Source organism: Emydura macquarii, unplaced genomic scaffold, assembly GCF_026122565.2.
Source record: "Emydura macquarii macquarii isolate MOO-44397 ecotype Brisbane River unplaced genomic scaffold, CSIRO-AGI_Emac_v2 contig_1483, whole genome shotgun sequence".
NCBI lineage: Eukaryota > Metazoa > Chordata > Testudines > Chelidae > Emydura > Emydura macquarii.
This window is the reverse complement of record NW_027131620.1, coordinates 12308413-12334437: the sequence shown is the minus strand read 5'-3', so window position 1 is coordinate 12334437 and position 26025 is coordinate 12308413. Positions and strand designations below refer to the sequence as shown.

Sequence of the window (26025 nt, the reverse complement as noted above, 5' to 3'; positions counted from 1 at the left end):
GCAGCTCAGAAGTAGTGGTGGCATGGCATGTGGGGGTTGTTGGAGCCTGAAATATTTTCAAAGGGGTGTCCCAGCAAAAAGTTTGAGAACCCCTGCTTTATACCTTGGAAAGACTGAGCTGTAGTGTACTATACTGCCAATTTTTCCCATGTTTTCTTTTACTTTTAAAAACACGGGGGGGGGAGGGGGTAGGGGTGTTAAATTTTGTAATCCAGTATTAAATCCTCCTAGTAAGACAAAAAATGAATATTGCTCCCTTATAATTTTAAAGCAAAGAACAGACCATTTTCTTTAATAAACGGGTAGTCAGCTACACAATCAAAGCACAGGGGTGAATTTCTCCAAACAAATATTTTATAATTAATGCTACCACCCAAATGATCTGACAGTTATAATTACAGTAGAGAAATAATATATTTTAGTTATATATTCCAGCCTTTTAGAAATTACTCAAAGCCCTCTAATGATACGCTGCTTGAAGGTGGAACACAACACAGTGCTTTGCATAAAATGAAAAACAGTTACTGAGAAATCTGAAGGCTTAATTTTGTTTACATATAAATTCCTAGTTTGCACTGTGGCTAGTTTAGTGGCTAAACTCCCATTCGCCTAGATCCAGAATAACTTCATAGCAGGCAAGAAAGCCACTCCAGATTTATTCTGGTGTAACAAAAGATTTATTTACTGTGTTCCATTTCTACTTCTGACCCTGACTAAGTCTGTGACTAACTGCTACACTCCTTTGTTTCCCCATCTCTTACCTGGGCATAATACTCACTTCTCACAGGAGAGTGGAAAGGCTTAAATATTGATAAGAGATCTTGGAAGTCATCAAGTAACAGTGTAAAGTAATATATTAACTCACCCCAGTTAAAACTGAAGGGCTACACTGAAATATTAATTCTATAACACCTGGCTTTGAGTTACTGTAATTATATCAACACCCCCACATTCTCTGATTAACTGTGTTCTACAGCAGCCCTTTAATATAATCCCGTTCAAAAGTTCCATATTTCAGAAATAAATTTGCTAAATGAGTTGACTTTGGAATGTATCAGTGATTTGGAACTACAGGCCGCACACACCGATGTGGCCTAATTCAGTGTCTGCATGTAGAGCCGGATAAGAAACTGTTTTCCTGTACCATGAGACCAATATTTCAAAGAAGACTTCTCCTGGGCTGAACTGAGACAAAAATCTCAAACGTTTTCATGAACTAAATACCAAAATATTTCAGAGTAAGTTGGTTAAAATGTTTCAACTCAATGCAACTTTTATTCAAGTTTAAGTTAAATTTCTAAAGTTGTGTCAAATGACAAAGTGGAATTTCATTTCAAAGATGTCGAAGTGGGACATTGAAAATTAAAAAAAAAATCAAAATAAGAAATGTCAAAACAAACTGTCCCCTCCCCCACAAGTTTCAGTTATTGTCACAGCTGGCTTGGACTTTTCTATCTGTATGTCAGTACCTTTCATGGATACAACAATAAATGTCCTAGGGACTAAAACAGCAGCAGATGCAGTATCTAGGTGCTAATTTGGTTGCCTACTGTCTGATGTAATGATTTAGAAAAATAGTTTGAAATCTTTAATTTTCTGATTCAACCCATTTTGTTCTTTCCTTTATCACTGATATATAACAAAATCTGACAATAACAAGGCTATTTTTAAAGGCCTGTTTATAATAGACTTGAAAACTGCATTGCCAATTTTATCCTCTTGCATGTGGTATTTTCTAACCAATATTTTATCTAGTATACCTTTTATATCAGCTGGCATGATCCCACACACTTCCTACCCCCATTATCAGCACAATTATATTAATCTCAGTGTCACATTAGTTTTCAATGATGTTGGAAATGATAGTTAAAGGCTGAAAATGACTCAACTGAAGAGATTTTACCTGGAGAGAAAAGTGTTCTTGTGGTTAACACACTGAAATGAGATGCAGAGTTCTAATCCCAGGTATGCCACAGCTATGTTCGTGTATGACAAAGGGTAAATCATTTAACCTCTTTACCTCAGTTCTATCTAAAAAAAATGGGGTTAATACTTCAATTTTTTCCCTGTTTAGACAAATCTTTAGGATAAGAACTGCCTATTATGTATTTCTACAGTGCCTAGCTAAAGGACCTCCTGATCTCTGCCAAGACCTCTACGTGCTCCAAACAAATACATAAGCAAGCAGTGGTGCATATACACAAAATTATTAGAACTGGTCCAAAAATTGTGATGAAACCTTTTTCCTTTCAAATGTTTTGTGGAAATGTAAGTTTGACAAAAAGAGTGTCTAAAAGGTCTTGGGGGCGGGGGACGGACGGACCCAGGCAAGTACCCTAATCACCAGTCGACCAAGTCAATCTTCTTTCTGGTCCCATAAAGCAGCTCCAACAGGAAAGAAGAGGAGAGAGTGATTGATTGGTGTCTGGTGTTTTTTGAAGAAAAATTTGAAAATTTTTTTTTTTTTTTTTTTTAAACTGTTTTGCCATTTACATTTTTCACAAAAGGAAATTCTTGTCTGGCCAATCTTATTAATAAGGCTCGGATACTAATCTTGATGACACCAGGTTCTCAGTACAGAAAGCAAACAAATTATTATATGCATGTTAACTGCTTTAAAGAGCAAATGTCTGATTTATCCAACCAGGTCCAGATGAGTGCATCAGCGTCCCTCCTCACCAGCACCTGTATGTGAACAAAGGGCCCCCCCCCCTTCACTGGGAATGAGTCACCTGCATTTGACCAGTTTAAAGCTATTATACTTTTCTGGTCTGTCTTGTAACGATTTTATGAAGATCTAAAGCAAGAGATATCATCTCATACAGCTGCCACCCACAAGCACGAAACACTGAATGGGACCATAGCAGTCCACTCATTTCAACTTTAGGGATGAATACACAAGTAATATTTAGGGGCAGATTCTCAGTCTTGGTCCACTGCATTTGTTCCAATCAGGTGGTAAAAGGGAACAAATCACACACAGAAAGCTATGCTTGCTGGGAAACAAAGCATGGGACTATCTCCTGTACCTCTTTCCTCTCAGTCCCCAGCACAGAGACCAGCTGAGGGCAGGAAGGAGGAATGGTCGGTGCACACTTCATTCACACCATCCATAGCCGGTGTCTGGTCCCTCAAGGTCATAATTAAATTCACATTCTTCCTAAAAATCAAATGCCATTGAGGGCCACAATTTAGAACCCTAAAGGAGGAACAAGTGACTCCTGGACCACAGGTTGCACACCACTGGATTATAGGATTTCCTTATTTGCTTCCCTTCCTGGTCAATTTAAATCTGCTGCTGCATTTGACAAGGCCCAGCTCAGTATTGGTTAAAATGGAGAACATCTTAGAGATACTTTAGGCACTTTGTGCCTGGGTGCTGGAATTACACCTGACCTGAACTGGGGCCTTAGCTCATACATACTATTTCACAGAAAGTTATTGTATCCTATGTGGAACCAAAACCTGGAGAGGGTCTCTCATGCCAGTTAGCAACTGGAGAGAGGGGCGGGGGAAAGAGATGGAAGAATAAGTGACACCATCAGTAACAAACTTGCAAAAGTCTCATTGGACGTTAGAAACAGAAAGAGGCCCTAAATTATTAAGCATTTTAGTCATTTCATACATATTATCCACCCTCCATACCCCAGAAAGTTATTTTGCTGTTGATATCAGAGTCTAAATGACTGTACAGCAGGGCTTATTAAAACTGATCCTTTTGTGCTTCATTAAAGGCTACAGGATATACTGCAGACCTCCTTTGCCAGAGTGAATGACATCACAGCCACGTTAAAAACGTAAGTCTCACCAATGTAGACAAGCCTTAAGCTCACAACTGAGGTCCTCATCTTCAAACAATTGATTTTAATTATGAGTGAGAAACCCTCCTGGCTCCCACATGACTTTCCTTAAAGCAGTGTATTTTTGCTCTGATTCAAATATTTATTTCTAAGCTCCAGGCTTTCCAGAGACTTCCCTTTATAGAGGATTAAATTCAAGATCCTCAAAGGTATTTAGGGATCTAAGTCCCATTGATTTCAAATGGGAGTTAGGCGCTTAAATACCTTCATATCAAATACGATTTCCAGCCCACCAATAGACCCAAACCTGGTTTTCAGAGGTGACAAGCACAAGCAGCACACCCCCTTTACTTCAATTGGAGTTGAGAGCTCAGCACTTCAAAACAAAACACAAAAAACACCCACACACAGCACACAAGTCCAAAGTTGCTTCAGAAGGCATTTGTCCTCAGTGAAGAGTAACTCCACGGCAAGTCTCCTTAAAAGCTCACCCTTGTTATCTGAACTGTGTATGAAAAGTTCCTGATCTCTTCCATCCACTGTTAAGAATGCACTGCATAGAGGGTAATCAAGTGGAGGTGACTGAAGGGGAAGCAGGGGCTTCTTTTACCATCTCTCTAGAAAAGACATCTAAACAGACCTTCTTCAAATTAGTTATCTGGAATCTTGTATGTAACTTACCTTTGATCTTAAAAAAAGATCAAATATCATACTTGCTCTCCAGTGTCACTCAAGTGAACATTTTAAAATATTTTGAAGTTTAAAAAAAAAGACAGAAAACCAGATTTGCAAAACACCAAATGTATATTTACATCCACATGTAATAACATACTCAACTAAAGTGAAATACATTATAAATTAAATGAATAATGTGTGTCTACTGCTTGACAACTTAAGGTTTCAACAATTAAAAAAAATCAGACAAAAATGGAATGAAATAAATATAACAAAACAAAATCAACAACTTGTACCTTTATACATGCACTGTTCTCTCCAAAGAAACATACAAAAACCAGTAGTATTCCCAATAGTTAATACTGATGGGCTAAAGTGTACTTTGAAGTACAGGGCTGTAACTCCATGAAATGGGTAAAGCTTTGTGTACATTGTTCTCTAGTCCGTTCCCAAGAGATTTGAGAAGAGGCCCAAAAAAAAAAAAAAAAAAACTTGAAAAAGTGTACCAGCATGAAAGGAGATTCTTTTAAAAACAGGATTTGGTAATTCAGATTTCCACCCCCTCCCCCTTAATGCTGCCCTGTGGAATTTTTAATCACATATCTATCCCTTAAAGATGTATAAAGGCAGTTATCAAATGCATTCTATAAGACTCATTGAAAGATCAGACAAAAAATAGATTAACCATCTTCCAAGTGAATTAATCTTCAAAAAAATAAAGCTATAAAAGTGCAAAACTAGGAAAACAATCTAGATTATGTACATATGGCTCAGCTTGAACAGGAAAAATGTAAATAGTGTACAATTTCCTGATACACAGCACTTCATTACATTGCCAGTTTACAGAGACATTAAAATTAGGTTCCATTTAAATTACAGGAACTAAGCCATACAACTAGAATGTCTCAAGTTGCATAATGAAAACAAGAATGTCTATGCTTTGCTATATGAAGGACAAAGAACAAAATGAACAGTGCAAAACTTTTTTCTTTTTACTAAAATATATGGAAGTCAAAACCAGGTACAGAAGAATTAAGTCTCAACTATAGGCTTCATGTAGAAACAACAAAAAAAAAAAAAAGTCAAAATATGCAACAGCTCTACTGGCTGGTAACTGGCCATCCTCCCTTTACAAAACTAATTGCACGTGCATTAAAAAAATTCTTGCTGTCTTCATAAAAATATAAGGAACAAAATTCTCCCATCAGCTGACCGTTCTTTAGTATATTTCCAACACTCCAGTTAGCAATTAAGATGCTAAAAAGACATCAAGAAGCTTCCAAGCACAGTCTAGCAGGCTAATCCATGTTAAGCCATATCCCTTTAAGAAAACTTTGTTGTTCCCTATGTTTATATTGCAAGCCTGTTATATAGTTATGTTGTTTTTCAGTTTGGACAAAATGATGCAAAAATAAAGATACTATTTTTCCCCTAAATGAGTGTGTTACGTTTGATAAAAAACTAAACATTTGAAATATTCAAATATTATTTCCTGTTTGTCCTGTAAGTCCTATGTACATTATGCTATTACAGCTTAACTGTTGGTGGAGATGTTCATCTAAGAGACTACTATAACAGTGAATTTAACATAAGGAGAGAATTCTCACTGTTCTAGGAACAGTGTCAAAGATCCTGCACAAGAAGTGACAAGTACTGCATCTCTCTCTTGTTTTAAGATAACATGCTGGAAACCTCAATTCAAGAGAAGCAAAGTTTGCTTCTTCTAACAAATTATGGTCCTGGCATATGCAAGATTGAACAGCAAAAAAGTTAGCACCTTAGCTAGGATGATCACAATACTTATAAACTGAACAATTTGAAAGTTGTTTAAAAACTATTAGTTATAGCAGAAAAACACAGCATGAGAAACTGCCACCTCTATGAAAAAGGAACAGTATTTAAACCAACACACTTAGCTATTTACAGAGTTTACCTGAGGTGCAATGATTATATACTATTTCAAACAGGATCTCTTTTCAGCAGCGCTCAAGTATGTAAAAATATAATTCCCACCTACTATTTGGTCAATTAATTCTAAAGAAAATTATTATTCAAGATCAACATTGAGATATACATTCTCCCCATCTTTATAACCCAACTGATCAGACTACAGTTTTTTATGGCTATTTGGTACAAATGTTAACAGAACCAATATTATAAAACTGTAGTGTTTTTATATACAGTACAATCACAGCTTAGTTCAGTAGCTTTCACCATTCATTTCTCTCAAGGGATGAACTGCAAGTATAACTCCAAAAATAAGCATTTGCGTCCTCAGACCTAGAACAAACCAAAAACAGTTTTGTGCTATAAGCTCTAATAAAATTCGAATAACGCAGCTACAAAAGATCTTTAAAAATTAAAACTGAAACTATTATCTAAGCACATGCATTAAGAGGCATATTAATACACATTCATGTTTTCACATAAAGTGCGGCATCTATTTAGTAGATTAAAAATTGGCAATTAAATCAGCTTTTGAAGATATTCAAAGCATGAATAGAAATATAAGCAGGAAACAGAGTTAGACACAGACAGAAATAACCAAGCTAGGGGGAAAAAAACTGAGTGGGAGACATGTAGCAAAAAGGTCAGAACAAACCCAAGAAACAGTGCTGTAGCAAAACAATCCAATGTGCCGCAGATATAAAAGCTTTGCTTTATGGACTAGAGAGGTGATAATTCAGCTCTCTAGAGCATGTAAAAACTATATGTAAAACATTGGATAGGTCTGGACACAGCAGAATTCAGTGTCTGCAAGCAGTGTCTGCTTGAACGGAAAGGAATCCCAGAAAGAAGAACAAACGTGATTAGAGAGAAGTAGTATATAAAGCAGGAATAAAAACTGGAATACAGAACCATCTGATTTAGTCTTTTCTAAAGTGTTCATCAGCTCAGCATCAGAACACGTCAAAAACAATGACCTTATCTTCACAGACCCGTGTGAGAGGGAAGAACTACCCTGGATTATAGTGATTTGACCAAGGTTACATGGAAGTCTGAACTCCAAAGTTACAGCTCACAATTACTAGAAGACTTCCCCTGCCTCTCTTGAAGAAAACAAATGACTAATAGTGTTATACAACAACCATGCAAATGAAGTGTCAGTGTTCTGGAATTGAACATTAGGAAATGTTTCCTGAAGAATGATACACAAGGTGCCATGCAATCTCTAACCAGAAAAACAGTTAAAGTTTGACTCAAGGAATGTTATTTCACACCATCTTGTGAATATTCAAAAATGCAGTGCAATGAACACTCCCATAAAGGCAGGGAAGTTTGTCTGACATGATAGCTAAGAGATCCAGTTTTCATAAGTGCATGAGTCCTAGCAGATGCCCGCTGCCCCCTCATTTGTAACACTCAATTCTCCTTGTAGTTTTTTTTTTTTTAAACTCACATTTTAACTTTGAGTAGATCCAGCCTTTGAACACTTAAAAAGAGGTTGACATTGTAACCCTTTAACCTAGTTAAATAGATTTAATTTATATATTGTTAGTGCTCCTAATTATTTTGGAAAACAAGCTCCTCCAACATTTACTATCAAAGGTGAAGGATCTAAACCAAGTCATTTGGGACTTTTCAAAATACAATTCTAAATGCTGACGGTTCATTTTTTGTAGTAAAAGTCTTTTGTATTCTTCTCACTGACCCAATTCAAACATTTTTTCATGACTTTTCTAATCATTCCCTGTAGCAATATATTTGATGCCAGATTTAACAAGTATCAAAAGTCAAAATAATTTAATTAAACAGGATTGTTTACCATTTCTCGAAGTAAATAAATCAAGTTTTCTTGTCATTTGGTCGAAAACGTGCATTGCCAATAAGACTCTCATAACTTCGTTTTTGTAGCATGCTGTTAGGTAAGTGTTGGTACGACACCGACCTTTTTCCTGATAAAGCAAATTTTAAGAGTCATTAACAAGATTAGCTGGAAAACAAGGCTCATTGTACAATTTACTCAATGCCCTTTTAATTTGTGAGTGAAGTGATTTTACAGTGCCTCTCTCCCAAGGATTCAAAAGTGCTTCACACAAACTACTTATGTACATACACTTTGCCACTGAAGTGAAGACAGCTTTGGAGTGGAAGACCACAATTAAACCAATGCACAGGACAATAGTTTTAGAGGTGCAATAAAGACACATGGCAGAACAACAATGCTAGTTTTATAAAACGTTGTAAGCAATTTTAGGTGTCCAGGAAAAGAAAAAAAACAAGAACTTCAAATATTACGGTCTTATATGAAAGATCACTCCCACATACAGATAAAAGTTCCATTGATCTTTGATTCTACTTAAGCTTTCCTCTTCTACAGATCAGCAACATGTAAACACAATGTGATGCAGTGTGTATAAGTTTTTTCACAACAGTTTTATTACTTACTAAAATGACCAAGTGTGCTAAGAATGATTACATCCACCAAACTAGAATCCACATTGCCTTACATCCATCACAACTTTTACTGGGCTTGCATTGTAAGCAAATATTTTACAGACATATTAAATTTAATATTTAGTTTAAAACTGAACAAGTCATCTGTCTAAATGCTGCGATGCTAAGTACAACAAGCTGCTCAGGATTTTTACCTCTTCTATATGCTCAATATGAATCACTTTCAAACAGAAGTTCTTGATAATTTAATATGCCATGGTAAGAGGCTGCATTTCAACCTTACATTTCTTTTCAACATGATAATAAGAGTACAGAAAGTTTATGGTATTTTGAAAAAAAAAAAAAAATCTTCATATGTATTTTGTGGACAGACTTTGTTAGGCAGTTACCAGGGCAATATTGTGCTTATTTAATTACTAAAAGGGATCACTTAAGATTTCTAAATACATGTTTAAATCAATGTTTGATCCATATTAAATCTTATTAGCTTATATTATAAACATTGCATAAAACTTGGAAAAAGGTCATGTCTTTCAAGAACCATTACTCCATCAGAATACAAAAGCCAAACTCCTGTCTACATTCCATGAAAGCCTTAAATGCACTGTGAAAAAACAGTACAGCTTTAATTAAATTAAAATGGCAAAGCTAAATTAATATTTCAACATAATCTACAAAATTGCTGGAGTGTGCCTGAGCAATTGTCTTTAATTTGCCGTCTCTGCCAGATCAATCAGCCAATAGGTTACACTTGATAGAGTGTTGCCACTGCAAAGGTTGACTAATTTGAGAGTAACACAAACTGAGTGGTTTCAGAATGTTTCTGTCTCTTCAGGGCAATGCAAACTGGCACAGCTTATGAGCAATAATGGAAGACCTCATGGTTTAATCAAGTTTGCCAAGTGGAACATATTCTCATGACAATTTGACCCAGCATTTAACATGTGATACATAACATGTTCATAGGACCTAAATAATGTTCTACAAGGCAACAAAGGCCATAAAAAAAGAGATTTAACATCATGTTTTATATTATCAGGGAGAAATATGGCTACCAGAACCTGCAGCTTTACACCTGCAACTATTTGCATATGCTGTCTTATAAAACAGATCCCTTAAGAATTGCTAGGTGTTACAACTTTCAGGTATAACTATGTACACACATTATGTAAGACAGTTCCCCTAACTTCTACCACAGAAGAACAATAGACTTCTTTTCAGTCTCCATTCCCATTTAATATTAAGCACAATTTGGCTGTCTCCTCTTCCCATCTTCCCCCCATCCCCACAAAACAGACAAATCTATCTGAATTTACTCGTGTATGGGACACGATCAAGAGGATTATCAAAGTTGAAGGATAATGGGACAAGTCAATGAGATGACAGTCTGCAAGAGGTTATTTTTCAATGTCATCTCAAAAGTGCACTTGGTCTACAAATTCTACCTTTGGTTTCTATCCAGGTACTTCTATGGCCTTCTTCAATGTAGTATCTAATGAGGTCTTTTGACCATTTATGGGAAAAATTGGTGGCTTAGATGACTAAGTAGTAGGAACTGCAGAACATTTATTTGATGAAGTTGAAATTCTCAGCTGCATACTACAGACTTACTGCCTACTGCAAGCTTGTCTCTATAAGTTGCCACATGCTCCAATGGGTGTATTATGTTGTCCACAAATTCAAATTACAGAAGCAGAATTTCCTTCAGATGCTATAAAGCTCTAGCACACAAAGAGGTCTAGGTATGTGGAGGTTTTTAAGAAGCAAAAAGGAGGAAGAGAATCCAGGTGAACAGTATAGGTATCATAGGAATCTACTAGAGGGTGTCATGCTTTGTTGCTTCTGTAAATTGAACTCATTCATACAACAGGGGCTCCTTGCATTCTTCTCCACCCTCACAAGCACCCTGTGTACCAACCTCCCATCCATCCTGCAAACCCCCCTTTGCCTCATGCTCGGGGCTGTTTGTCTCTCCCCTCCATAATGCCTACTGACATACCCTTGTTCCCCATGCGAGGTGCTCTGTTATTATTTATCTTTCAGACAGGAAATAAAGCATCCTTCGGGTTGTCAGAGGATAGGCAGATTTGGAATGTGCCATGGTGTTCGCTAGAAGGTGTTAATTGCTTGCTGCTATCAACAAATTTTGATCTACTTAATCCTTGCCAGAATAGGCAGGGATTGCTGCTTGCCAGAAGTTAGGAATGGCCCACGGGATGGATCACTTGATGATTACCTGTTCTATTCATTCCCTCTGATGTATGTGGCACTGGCCATAGTCAGAAGACAGAATACTGGGCTAGATGGACCATTGGTCTAATCCAGTATGTTTTGGAACTGATCACTGAGTGCAGGACCTTGCTTTGCTCAGCCATAAATAGCTTCAAGACCCAAAGAAGGCCTTGCTTTGGATTGAAGGATAGACCATCTGTTTCTTCTGAGTATCTGAACTGCAAAGTGATTCAACTCCTAATCGTGAGCAATCAAAAGATGAAAAAAGATTGAGACCATTTCAGAATTTATAAATTTGATTAGTGGATGGCTGTTTCAGTGTCTAGCTGTCAGCTGACCTGGTCAAAGAAGTTACAGGCTCTACCACTGCAGCCAATGCTTTCTTGTGTTTTACTGAACATACACAATGGTAGCAAAGTAGTGTTCACAGGGAGAAAACGTCTACATCAAATTAAGACTTAATTGCTTTCTAAAATCAAGCTGCCACATTAAAAGATTCAGTACTCAGCTAAATTACCTTAGCAACAACTTCCGCTAAAAGCCAGATTACTTTTGATATATTTTTCTTTTCAAAAAACCCATCCAGACAACTTTTTCCCTTTTACTCCATTTTATCTCAATGAAAACATATACCCACCCAACCCAGAAAAAACCCATATTCAACTCACTGTCCATTTCATACCTCTCCAAAGCTAGTCACAAACCCTTGCAGCCAACATTAATATATGCAAGGTCTGGTCCATGATTAAAAATTGGATTAACCTAGCTATGATGCTCAGGGCTATGAAAAATTTCATGCTCTGAGCATCATAGTTAGGTCGATTTAATGAAAAGATTCCTTTGTCAATCTGCCTACCGCTCCTCAGAAACGTGGATTAGCTATGTTGATGGAAAAACTCTTTCCATCGATAATATATGTGGGATGCTTCTACACTACACAAAACTGTAACTGTGCTGCTGTAACATACACATGGCCAAAGACACTACCCATGTAACTAGGAACCACAAATACAATTTCAAACTCTCAGAAATGCATCAGCTACTGCATTCCACGTCTCACCCATCAGATGAGAAATCAAGCTGTCACTCTTTCTCCCATATTCCCACTTGTGAAGATTAGGTTTAACAAAAACACCTATCACCAACATCCACTATACATTTCAGCTTCCAAATGCAAGATCTAACATGTTGCCATCCACATATGCTTTATGACCCAATCTGGTCTAGCACTACTGGTTACCCATCACAATAAATAAGTGTATTACCTTATTTCCACAGAGGACACAGTTGTTGACAAAGTTTGAAAAGTACTTAGCATGCATGCTTCAATGGAACTTTTATGGGACATAAAGTTTGGAAATTCTTTAGATGTCTACAACATTTTTAGACAGATTTTTTTTTAGCAAAAAGTAATTGATATACAGTTGCAAAAATAAATCTTTCAGATTGTATGTCAGACTATAAATAGAAAGTCACTGAGTTCCACATAGAACAGCATTTCAACTTTTTAGTGGCTGTGTGTTAAACAGCAGTATGAGAGTACAAATAAAAATAGGTGGAGATAGCAAAGATCCCAAGTTCAACATTTTTCAGAACTAGATTTAGTCTCTTAAATCCACGTTGACATCAGTGGGAGCTCTCGAATGCTCAGCATTTTTTAAAATCAGGCAGGTGCTTAAAAATTGATTCATGCACCTAGTTTTAGGTTCCTAGTTTTGAAAATCTTGGATAAGAGTGATATATACCATATATATTATAAAGTTACCAAAATACTTTTTCAGAGCAGACAACATGAAACATGTCTGTCATATCAAGAAGTTCCTACAGTAAAATGTTAATAGTATTGAATGTGATGGGACATTTCAATTTGAATACGAAATGTAGACAACATATTTCTAATGAAGTGTTCATCTTCTATTAAAATTACACTTCAATATAATCCACAATATATAGGTTTAAGGCAGACCTGAAGTAACTTTTATGGGGTTTAAATATATTTTGGAGGGGTTTTTTGTGTTTTGGTTTTTTTTTTTAAAAGGTCTATTCTGAAGAAATTTTATTGACATTCCATGAGGTCCAAGATTTCTTTGCAAGAGATATTAATGGTTTAACATTTAGTATTATCATTCTTTAATATTCTAGAAACATTAATTGACCCATTGCAATGTAGGTTGGGAGTATTAACAGTAGTACATATTTGATATCAAAGAACCAGAATACCAGTCACAGTAATACTTAAAAATTAACCTTTTAGCAAACTTCTAGTTCCTGCAACAGATGTTAATTATTGTGTACAGGAAGCAGCAATAAGTTTGTACAACATATATTCAATTTAAAATCTGAATACTTTCATGACCTTAAATTCATGAATAAGATAAAACGCTGACAAACCATAGTTTGCATCACTAGTATCTACTGATAGTTTTGTGCATTTAAATATCTGATTTGAATCATTTAGCTTAGAATTATAGTTTTAGCACAGTTATAGTTGAGTATACATAGAGAAAATACAGTACCTTCTACTGGAGAGCTGGTTGCTTGGCCATTGCTAGGTCCAAAAGAACCATAAAGTGGTCCATGATACGGCTCACAGGTTTTCAAAATAGTCAGTACATTTGGACAGTCAACTTCATCTGAATTCAGAAGGCCTTGTTTTGTTGGCAAAACAGAGGATACAGGTCTGGCATGGGAACATTCCTGAGGCAACAGATTTGCATATCTGTTTACAACACGAGATCTGCTCATGTCATATCTTCTGTGATTAACCCTTGCAGAGTCAGTTTGTTCAAGAGTTAACACATTAGGTTTCACTCTTTTAGAAGATGGTTCACCAAATTCTAAGTTTATGTGACCCGCAGATCTATTGCAGAGATATTCTCTTCCTCGATTACTGAACCAGGCAGATTCATTAAGGGGAGAATCATACGAGCTACTGATACTGCTACTCACTACACCAGATTGAGAAGCTGAGATATTTAGAGTTTTTGCTTTAGGTTCAGCTCTTTTTACTCTATCCATTACTGAAGAAATACTAGGATTTGAGTGCATTTCTTGCTGGGGCTGCCGACAGCTACTCGCCTGAGCTCCAATGCTTTGTGGTTTGTAAGACTTCAAGTTATTTGGAGCTGAACTGCTGGAATCTACCATTGAAAAAACAGGGATTTTGTTCTGTAGAGGGGGACACTGTTTAGTCTTCTCTGCATGCAACTGTTTTGACTGCATAGAGAGGGAAGCCTTGCTTTTATTAGGGTTAAGAGACAAGGGAAGTACATCTTTACCGAGGAGAGCTGGCGGGCATCCAGTACGCCTGGCTTTAGCCAAAACCTTGTTTCTGTAGCCATTTTTGTTAACAGTGTCAGGATTGTATTTATGCATCAACCTTTGGTGTATCATTAGGACTTCTGGATAAAATGTTCTGTAAGTACAAAATGGGCAGATGCTGGTTGCTAACAAGCCTCTAGCAGTTGAGATCACTGAACAGTCTTGTGCCATCCCAACAGATAAGTTTAAAGGCTTTTCTTGAGAGACCACAGTATGTTTGTGTTTGCAGTTTTCAGTGTTCTCTCTCATTTCTTCCACATTATTTATGTCCTTTAAGGCACCGGTGTACTGGATATCATCTCCTGCCAATATCACTGAAGGTTCTCTCTCTTTTTTATCAACAGGATCATTTGCCTGCGGTTCTATTGCTTCTTTCTCTGCTTTTAAGTTTTCCAGGTAAGGAGTGGCTGAGTTCTCATTCATTTGATTTGAACTATTACAAACCACACCCTTAGAGTCCTGAGTATCATTTTTTATGGTCAAGAGGACTGGACTTCCCACTATGCTCTGAAAGGAAGAAAATATGTCTTTCTGTGGCTTTACAGGTAAGAAGCCCTTAACATCTTTGGCACCATCGATAAACCTTTTCAAGTTTTTGGTTTCTTGTACACCATCAGTGGCTGTCAGGAGGTCCATCTCCTGACTTTGTAACAAAACTTTGTCACTTTTCACGTCTGTTGTGATATCAGCCTGCTTCTCCTTGTGGTGCCTCTCTAAATGATACCTCAGTGATGTTTTCTGGGCTGCTGCATATTCACAAAATTCACATTTGTATGGTTTTTCACCTGAAACACAGTGTTGTCAGAGAAGAAGTTTGATGCATATAGATTTCAAATAGTCAACATAATTACATGATTCTGTGATTTTTAGAATTCACATGGCTAAGAAGAGAAGTGTTCTCTTCTCCTCCCTCTGCTCCAAACACACACACCTCTTATGCAAGCCCCAAATTGATCCATGTCCCCTAAGAGCAATCTCTAGCTACTTTTTTTTTTGTTAGCTACAGTGACATCATCTGGCTAGGATGAGAGTTTTTCCTACATGTTCAGAAGATGTAAGGATGGCAGTTTGCAATCTGTTAAACACAGATAAAAAAGAAAATAAGCATAATTAAGGGGACCCTTGTGGACCAATTGCAACCACATGTTAGCATGGTCAAAGACCACAACATGTGCTGTTCAGCAAATGGGAATAATATTAGCCAAATTAACAGTCATTTGAGAAGAAAAATAAGGATATTTCAGTCCATTAAAATAGATTGACTAGGAAAATTTCTTTGGAGGGGAACATGTATGTATGTGGTATGGAAAATAAACATGACTGAAAACCGGGACAACAGTCTCTGACACAACAGCAGTAGCACATACACTCATCACCATCATACTTGGGAGTTGTATTCTGGATTTTAAAAAGCAGTATGGTAATTAGACATGATTTAACAAGGGTGAAAGGCAGGATACAATTGTCACAAATCAAAATGTAGCAGAGACATAACAAGAGTCTAGCGTGAGTCTAATTCGCAATTGGTTTGAGTTTAGGAAATTAAAATAGGTATAGCTGTTTAGGGCTATGTTTGATTTACAACATTGGAGATTTTAGATCTTAATTTCAGTAATTTTATAGGTAGTTTTAAATTGTTCTTAACAGGAATCTAAAGTTCTCTCTGATCTGGATTAAGCAGACCTTCTCCTGAAGAATTTAAAATCCTTTACCTGTATGAGTTCTGAGATGAATATTGAGGTAATAATTTGAGCGGAAATATTTTCCACAATAGCTGCATTCTCTGGAGGCCCCAAGGTTTTTAACTTTTGCTCTTTCCAAGCCATCTTCATTTTTATCTTTATAAGAAAAAACAAAACACGCAAACCTATATTATGAGGAGTAAATGCAAATTTGGGCTCCATGTGTTTCACCCTAAAAAGCACAAGTGTCTGCTAGAAATCACCTCTTTCCCCAATTTAATTAGGGGTGCTAACTCTCAATATAGATCTACAAAAAATCTCTGATCCACATTGCTATACACTCCTGCTATCTGATCGGCAAGAGAGTTTTAAGAGACTTCCAGTTGTGTGTCAACTAGAATTTTATGGTTTCTGCATGTGATGAAGTACCATTGGGATTGAATCAAACAAAGCTAGGTCCTTAAGAGTGAACAAATATATTTAAATTAACTTTAACCACTTAAGCTTCTCTCCATTGTGTTTGCCATATCTTATAAATCCTCTATAGGCCACAAACAGACCAAATGTTTTCTTTAAGATAGGAATTAAACTAGAAAGAGATAAGATACACTGCTGCAATATCTTTTCATCCATGGGAACTACTGATACTCAAGTTGAGACCTGGCAGACATGCTGGGGTAGGGAAGTGACCAATGTTTCACAGAATTTAACATATTTTCAAGTTTGCAGTTAGAGAAACCTGGTCTCTCTTTGTAAATGTAAACACCAATAGTTACCACTAGAGGGTAGCAAGTGCAGCATAATATCTAACAAGGATAAGGGGAAAATTGCATCCAATACTAAAGTCAAAGTCAACAACTTTTTTTTTTTTTTTTTTTTTTTTAAAGCAGCAGGCTGCACTAAGAGTACTATTGAGGAGTGCAAGATTACTTAAGTGACACCACTTAGGTTAAAATGGACTAGAATGTAAAAATGGAGCTAGAAGGATTTTGTTTTTAAATTTGTTTTTAAGTAAATTCATCATTTACTTTCATCATTTACTTTGTTAAATCAGCTACTGAGAGTCAAATACTAATGGTTTAAAATGGCTCAAATTTATTGTGCTGGGTAGTTTTTTTTGGTTTTTTTTAAGCTTCTTTATATTTAGTAGAAACTTTTGTGATAGTTTTAAACACACCTATACAAATAGATATTTATTGGAACGATGACTCAGCATCTCATGATAACTGTTTTAATGCAGGGAGACAGCAAGCAACTGAGAAGGATCAACAACAAATACATTTAGCATTAAATACACAGCTTTTCTTAATTCAATCAGTAACAGCAGCCAAACTAAGTGTTGTACATTCTAAAACCGGGAAAATGCAACCATGTGTGCCAGGACATTCTGTACATTGTGTCTTGAGGTTATGCAAGTGTCCTTTTTTTAAATTCAGACACAAAGTATGTCACAGGTAAGATGACGGTGCAAGACCCACAGTCTGAAATTCCAGTTAGAGTTAAAAATACTATATTTGCTACTTCTCTTTTAACCTGGCCCCCTATAGAGTACAATAAGTGTTAACTCTAGAGGAATTGCTAAATTATTGATGTTCCATACATTCCGGTTCTATACATTAATTCTGAATCTCAGCAGTAACCAACAGTTTGATCCTGACTACTCTGGCCAAGGAAATTGTGTTAGCACTTTTCTTCCAAGTAGTGTGTATTTAAGCATACAGGTCTCTCAGACGGTCAATTCACATGCCAATAACTGGCCTACCTGTCATCTTTCTGGTAATTTAAGGCTACTGGTCCTTAACATTTATTTTTTCTAATTTCACATCATTCAAATAAATATGCTACATACAAGATCAGTGACCAAAGAGTTTAGAATTAATCCTTCTGTTCTCAAAGTTCTAATATCTGCAGACATTAAACACTAGACTTTTCTGCCTGCCTCCACAATAATAGCAGAAAATAAAGAATAACTTTCATTTTATAATATTTCTCCAAATTATGCAAGGTGTATGGGGAAACAAAAAGGAAAAACTGGAAGTATTAGTCCATAAGCTAAATTATTACTTAATTGACATCATTGAGACTGGGTGACAAATTTCAGGCCTGGAATGTTGGCATAGACTGGTATAGGTTGTTCAGAAAACAGGTGGGGAAAAAGGAAGGAGGTGTTGAATTAGACATCAGAAATATACACACTTGTTTGAAAGTCCAGAAGGAGAAGGAGAGGCAGACCATTTGAAAGACTGGAAAAGAGGAGAAAAGAAGAGTTCTCATCATTGGAGTCTAGTATAGGTCACCAAATCTGGAAAAGGTGGTAGAGGAGGCATTTCAAGAACAAACAGAAATATCCAAAATATACAAGATCTGATAGTACTGCAGGACTAAATGCCCAGACATCTTTTGGAAAAGTAATAGGGCAAAACAAAAATGTCCTGTATGTTCTTGGAATATACCGGGGACAATTTTTGGTTTCAGAAGGTGGAAGTAGTAACCAAGGGGACAGGCATTTTAGACTTAATTCTGACTAACAAGGAAGAATTGGCTGTAAATCTGAAGGTGGACGGCAATTTGAGTGGACGAGATCATGAAATGATTGATTCCAAGGAAAGGAAGGAGTGAGCACCAAAATAAGGACACAATAAAGACTTAAAAAACAAAATTAACAAGCCCAGACAACTGGTAGGTAAGGTCCCATGGGAAGAAAATCTAAGGGGAAAAAGAGTTCAGCAGAAACCACCAGCTCTCAAAGAGACAGATACACAAAATCAAACTATCCCCATGTGGAGGAAAGAGGAAGGAGCCAATATGACCCCATTGGGAGCTATTTAGAGACCTGGCGGAGGGGGTCACAAAGGAATCCTACAAAAAGTGAAAACATGGACGAATTGCGAAGGTATGTAAAAAAGAATAGTACAAGCATGTAGGGACAAAATCAGAAAGGTTAAGGCACAATTTAAGTTAACACTTAGCAAGGGATGTGACAAGCAAGAAGAACAACCCACCCACACACACAGAACAAGAGAAAGATGAAGGAAAATGTAGGTCCTATACTTAGTGGCGAAGGAGAGCTAATAACGGAGAACATTGAGATGGCTGAGGTATTCCTATTTTGCTTCAGTCTTCAATAAAAGTAAATTGTGATCAGACACTTAATACAATTAACATTAACAAAAAGGGGAAGGAACGCAAGCCAAAATAGGATAAAAACAGGTTAAAGAATATTAAGTTAGATGCACTGAAGTTGACAGGGCCTGATGAAATGCACCCTAGAGTACGTAAGGAACTCCCTGAAGCAATCCTGGAACCATTAGCAATTATCTTTCAGAACTCATGTAGGACAGGTGACATTCCAGAGGACTGCAGAAGGGCAAATTTAGTTTTTAGTACCCTATCTTTAAAATGGGTAACAAAGAGATCCCAAGAACGGTAGACCAGTCAAGCCTAACTTCAATACCTGAAATGATATTGGAACAAATTATTAAACAATCAATTTGTAAGCACCTAAGGGATAATACGGTTATAAGAAATGGACAACGTGGATTTGGCAAGAACATATCATGCCAAACCAATCTAGTTTCCTTTGACAGGATTATTGACCAAGTGGATTAGGGAAATTGTAGATTTATAATTTGTAGATTACTTAATTTTAGCACGGCTTTTGACACAGTCCCACCTGACATCATCATAAACGAATGAGGGAAATTGGTCTAGATGAAATTACTATAAGATGGGTGAAAGGCCATACCGAAAGAGTAATTGTCAATAGTTCACTGTCAAACAGGGGAAATGTATCAAGTAGGGTCTTGGAGGGGTTTATCCTGGGCCTGGCACTATTCAATATTTTCATTAATGACTTGGATAATAAAGTGGAAAAGTACGCTTATAAAATTTTAGAATGATACCAGGGTAGGAGAGGTTGCAAGCACTTTGGGAGACTGGATTAGAATTCTGAATGACCGTGACAAATTGGAGAAGTGGTCTGAAATCAACAAGATGAAATTCAGCAAAAACAAGTGCAAAGTACTACACTTAGAAAGGAAAAAAATCAAATGCACAACTACAAAATAGGGTTTAACCGGCTAGTAGTAGCAGTAGTACTGCTGAAAAGAATGGGAGGGTTACAGTGATCACAAATTTAATCTGAGCCAACTATGTGATGTAGCTGCGAAAAAAGGCTAATATTCTGGTGTGTATTTACAGGAGTGTTGTAAGTAAGACACAGGAGGTAATTGTCCCTCTCTACTCAGCATAGATGAGGCTTCAACTGAAATTCTGCATCCAGTTCTGAGCGCATCACACTTTAAGAAAGTTGTGGAGAAAGTCCGGAGGAGAGCAACAAAAATGAGAAGATTAGAAAACCTGACCTATGAGGAAAGGTTAAAAAAGTGGGTATGTTTAAGTCTTGAGACAAGACAACTATTAGGCCAGTGATCAACTGTCCACTAAAGGTAGGACAAGTAGTAATTGGCTTAATCTGCAGTCACATTGATTTAGGTTTGGTATTAGAAAAAACATACTAACTACATGCATAGATAATTGGAATAAGCTATGAAGGGAAGTTGTGGAATCCCCATCACTGGAGGATTTTCAAACTGGGTTAGACAAACACCACTTAGGGATGGTCTAGATGACCATCAAGGTCCCCTCCAGCCCTACATCTCTGTGATTACTTTTCAAAAGAAAGGGACTATATCTGGATGACAGTTGCTAAGCAGTTTCTCAAGAATGGTATCCAGTGAAATTAAGGATTCCTGGAAACAGGGATAAGGAAAATGATTATGATAGCCAAAAAAAAAAAAAAAAAAAAAAAAAAAAAAGTACTAATTTAGCTTGTACATTACACTGCATTTAATTTTAAGCCTGCAGTGACAACGAATTCTTACAAGTCTCGTCCCATGACAATCAACTATTTAAACGTCTACTTTGCCAGTTATTTTAGTTGTTTTTTTAAAACTATTGTCTGAACTTGCTATTTAGTTTGGTAAATTAATCTACCATCATAATTTCCTAAACCCAAAGCATAAATGGAAGGCCATTAAGTATCTTATTTAAGTTAATGAGAAAATCTCAAAGTGAAGATACAAATCCCATAGCGTTTTATATCTCTGGTCATTATTTATGATGGCCAAATTAGGAACATGATTTAACATTTCCTTGCTGTATACAAGTAAACTGTGGTATTTTAATCTAAAATGGAAAAATGTTCGGATATACTACTTACCTAAATGAAGAGTCTCTGTTAGTCCATCTTCAGATCCATCTTCAGAGCCTCCCTCTGTTCGCTCTACTACTCCATTTTCATGTAGGGTCACAATTATGTCTGCACAGCATGTTCTAGAAGTGGCTGAAGTTTCCGTATCAGTCCTCCTGTCTCTCTTATGTACTCTTGAATGAAGAACTAGCTGGTGATAAGTTCTAAAGGCTTTGCCACACTCTGAGCAGTGTGTTGGTTTCTCTTTGTTTTGTGACAATTTAGGATCCATCTCCATAGTAGGCACTTCACCACTGGGTTGCTTCAGTTTGTCTTGGGACAGGGTACCATTTCCTGGACAATTGCTACTTTTATTTACCTTTGACTTCCCAGTACTTTCAGTCTGACTAACCTGGTTACCTTTATTTATATTCCAAATTTCACCAAGTTCTTCTTTATCAGATGATGAATCATCATTGTCTGTACTTCCTTCTTGCCCTGGTTCTTTAATTTGTCCATGGCCAACAGCAACTTTACCTTTGGTAGCAAGCTGCCATGCTTGATATGTATTGAATGGATCCAGTTCAGCTATCCATTTCACAGGTTTTTCTGATTTATTCTTTTCTGCGGTCACATTTGGTCTTAAGTTCAAAAATTGCAGAAACTTTTCTCTCTGAGACATTCCTCCTTTATTGGCTTCATCAGTGACTTGTGGGCTATCACCATTGGACACTGACTCTTTGGTGTGCACTTTACTGTGCTCAATTAAGTTCTCTTTATTGAGAAATAGGAAACCACAAACCATGCAGATTTTGTAAGGTGATGTTACATTTTCAGTTACATGCTCCTGTACCACCTCATTTATTGTTACTGGGCTTTCAGAACCTTGTTGAAGCTTGTTTCTTGAACCAGGTTTACCAGTATGTGTTCTCATATGATTTTTGAGAAACCAAGGCTCTTTAAATCTTCTTCCACATACATTACACCAATATGTGAAAGAGTCCTTATGCTTTTTCATGTGAGTCTCAACATCAAAAGCTTCATCAAATGTTTGCCCACAAACTTCACAGCTAAATTCTTCACTCTCTTTTTCATTGTTGTCTGGTAACGGCAAATCTGTTCTCACTTGACATTTATCAAGAGGACTAAGATACTCTGCTTCAACACACAGAACTGCTGGTTCACAAAGCGTTGGTCTATGTTGAGTTAAGACATGCTTACCAAGTTCTTCAGGATGTTTAAAAGTCTGATCACAAAACATGCAGTCCAAAGGCATACACCCCTCTGCCTGCATCAAGAATTTTTCTTGCACATTTTTGTAAGAAATTGTGTTGGTTCCTTTTATGGGCATTGAGGCATCATCATTCTCCATCTGTGCACCAACAGTACTGGCTATGCCATCCGGTCCATCCATATATACTAAGAGGGGTTGTGTTGGCATATTTCCGACGTTTCGTTCCCTATCGTGTAACTTAATGTGAAGTCTCAGTTCTTCCTGGGACGTTTTCTAGTCGCAATAAGGACACTTGTAAGATTCTCCTCACATATGAATGCAGATATGCTAGACTAGAACACTACCACGTGGAAGTTCTTGCCACAAATATGGAATGAGTTTGATTTTTTTATCTGTATTCATATACCATTAAAAGTATACCCATTGGTTTGTTCAGTGAAAGAATGATTCCTTGAACTACTTTTGCTGCTGTTTTAAGTTCATTTAACATTAGAGTCTGTAGAAGTCATCAGCTGCACTTATTTCTCCTTTTGTAACATTTCAAATGCTTCTACTCGGTACGACAGAGTGAAGAAGAGGCTCAGTAGAACAGAGTACTCTGACACCTATAGAAACAAAACCACAGCTAGTGTTTAGATTAGCAAAGCCAAAAAATAAAGCCACTAAGATTTTTTTTTTAAGACATTAAACATCATATCTCAAATACACAGGTACGTTTTATTTTGAAGAAGCCTTTAGCACTCATTCAAAAAACAAAATATGTTTCCAATATGCCACAAAGAAGGTTTAGGGATATATCTGATTACATCTCTTCCCTGACCTACTGGGAATAAGGAACATAATTATGAACACCAACTCTTTTTTCTTCTATTTCTAACTAATTGGTTATATAAGCACCATATTTTATCAAGCTACATAAAAAAACCTCACTCTGGCCCAAATTGTATATTATAGAAGTCTGTTGAACCCATATTCAGTGTATATGTTAATTCATTTTAACTGACACAAACTGAGATAGTTACACAATGGTGCTGTGAAAACTGCCTTTTAGACAGATAATGTAGAATGCAGTTTGTTATCCTTATAGTCTATGAAAAGGAAGGAGAAGAATTCTAATCTTTCCCAAGTTTAGACAGCTTGAAATTATTTTCACATTACTGGCAGATAGTAAAATGTCAGTGTAAATTCCTGTACTAAAACCACACTAATGCCACTATTTAGAAATCTGTCACTCTGCTGCAAAAGTCTTAAAGAATTAGATGGTATGCAAAAATGAATTAGGTATTAGTGTGTAAGTGCATAAACAGCCCACAGACACTGCATTTTGAACCTGATTTTACATATCTATTTTAGATTATATATACACACACACAAACCAAAAAACTTCTAAATGTAAAACCAAATGCTTCCAATTTAGAATTGCTTAAATAAAGCAATTCATGTTTTAATCTCATTTACATAAGTCTAAAATTTTTGATGCGACCAGTTATACTTACTGTAGATTTGTAAACATAATTACATACCAAATTAAATCTATTCACTGTCATAAGTTATCTTCTTTGGACAGTGAAAATAAGAATGAGACAGTGGATATACAGTTCGGAGGACTTTGATGTCATTTAGAGGGGGAAAAAAAACCAAAAAAAACCCCAAGGAACTAATATATACCACCACTTATTTTGAATGCACTGCTTTCATCAGATTTTTAGATGTGTGAAGATCTGGACTTTTTTTTATTTATTTATTGTTAGCCTTAACCCTTGAAGTTTCACAAGTTATCACTATTTATCAAAAACGTCCCACCAGAGATTCAGAAATTACTATTTGAATTACTATGCTTCAAAAAAAAGTCAGTTGCTGCATGGCACATCATGCCCCACAAATTGATAGTTCTAATGGTATCCTGAAAGTAATTCTTTGAGTTTACACTTCAAAACTACCAAGAGTTGATCTTGACTAGGAAAAGTGGTCAAATTTAGGTTGGGCTTATATAATGCTGTAGCTAAATACAACCTAAACTCACCCTGCATAGAAATCAAGACAACTCCTTCCTCCCTAAATGCAGTCTCAAGATTCTTGTAATAACTAAGCAGGTTGAGCCTATGACATAGTCAACTTTAAATTTTCTCTTTTCTGCTAGTGAACTTCAGTCAAAAAGATTTTCTTTATTAATTTTAACTCTGGTTAAAAGTCAGGTCGACTAACACCATAGTAACATGGGGCTGTCTTTTTTTTAAAAAACTAAAATTTTAGTGCTGTATGCAAAATTTCTCGATGGAGCTAAAAATATTGATATATATTACAAACAAGTGAACTCACTAATAACACTATTTCATATTTCCACTTTTTGCTTTGTCCAGTGCCTCCAGTAATTTAAGCACTAGTATTTATATATATTAGTGATGGATCGATGGCTTTGCCACTTAACTTTATCGTTTTATTGTAAGTATGAGTGAGGGTGGGTGAATGCATGTATTGTGATGGAAGAGGTGTTGATTTGTGTAGATGGCAAGTGAGGAGTGTCTGCTGCAATGAGGGGCTGCACGCATTAGGGGTTGTATACACTGGTTGAGTTGTGAAGATCTGTGGGGTGGCGAATGAGGGGTGTGTGCTGTGGTGAGGAGCAATTTTGTACGCTGCTTGTGTTACGGGAGTGATTATGTTGATGCGTCTAGGGGGTTGTGCTGGAAGATTTGTGCAGGTGGCAAATGAGTGCATGGGGTGGCAGTTGGGCAAAATAATCCACCATTTGTGCAGTCTCCCTCATACAACCAATGAGATTGTTGCATGCAAATTAGCTGTAGAATAAGGACAACTGGTGTGTGGGTGTTGGTGGGGGGGTGTTAACTGATGTCACAGTGGTCTAGGACTCTTCGCATGGTAGAGACACAAGCCTTACTGCAGCTGTATGCCGCTCAAGTGCAATTCATACGATAAAATGGTCAAGAACTTAAAAATTGGGCGGTAACAGACCATGAAATTCAGCGACGATTCAATCTGGTGATATTCTGAAAAAAAAAAGAGCTCTCAGTCATGCTTGTAGCGGCTTCCGTTGCTTCACATTGACTCAGATATTTTAGGCTTTGGAGTGACACCGAGAACAACATTCCTGGAATCTTACACAGGGCAGGATGGCATCCTGTGGCAGAGTCCATAACCTTTGTTGTATAATAGAAGCCTAGATGAAGGTATTTGATTTATAGGACTGATGAATAGACAGCTTTGAAAATTTGAGCAGCTAGTGGCACAACATCAACAAGCCACTTAAGACGGACAGCAATCATCCAGGTGTGGAAGTTTAAAAAAAAAAAAAAAATCTGTTAACCTTAATACTTAAGTGAATATTTAGACACGACATAGAAACTGGCCCATCTTAGAAACAGTTGCTATTCATTAATACTAACATGTGCATGTTAAGTTCCTCTGAAGTGTACGAGAAAATCATCCTAAATTACCGCCACACACTTACATATGTTCTGGATCAAGCTGTCA

The 26025-nt window shown here is 36.7% G+C and overlaps 1 protein-coding gene across 6 annotated transcripts in view; it reads right to left on the bottom strand.

The window, feature by feature from the left end:
- Window positions 1–4585: 4585 nt before the first annotated feature.
- Window positions 4586–26025, bottom strand: part of ZNF217 (zinc finger protein 217) — a 35308-nt gene continuing 13868 nt past the window's right edge. For 5 of the 6 annotated variants that reach the window (XM_067554216.1, XM_067554212.1, XM_067554213.1 and 2 more), the window contains 5 exons: window positions 21330–23138; window positions 16139–16264; window positions 13622–15211; window positions 8242–8371; window positions 4586–6755 (listed from right to left, as the gene is read on the bottom strand). In XM_067554216.1, the coding sequence (XP_067410317.1) occupies window positions 8262–8371; window positions 13622–15211; window positions 16139–16264; window positions 21330–22740 (3237 nt within the window). In that variant the 5' untranslated portion in view covers window positions 22741–23138 and the 3' untranslated portion in view covers window positions 4586–6755; window positions 8242–8261. The remainder of the gene's footprint in view (window positions 6756–8241; window positions 8372–13621; window positions 15212–16138; window positions 16265–21329; window positions 23139–26025) is intronic. The other variant, XM_067554218.1, reaches the window with a different exon arrangement.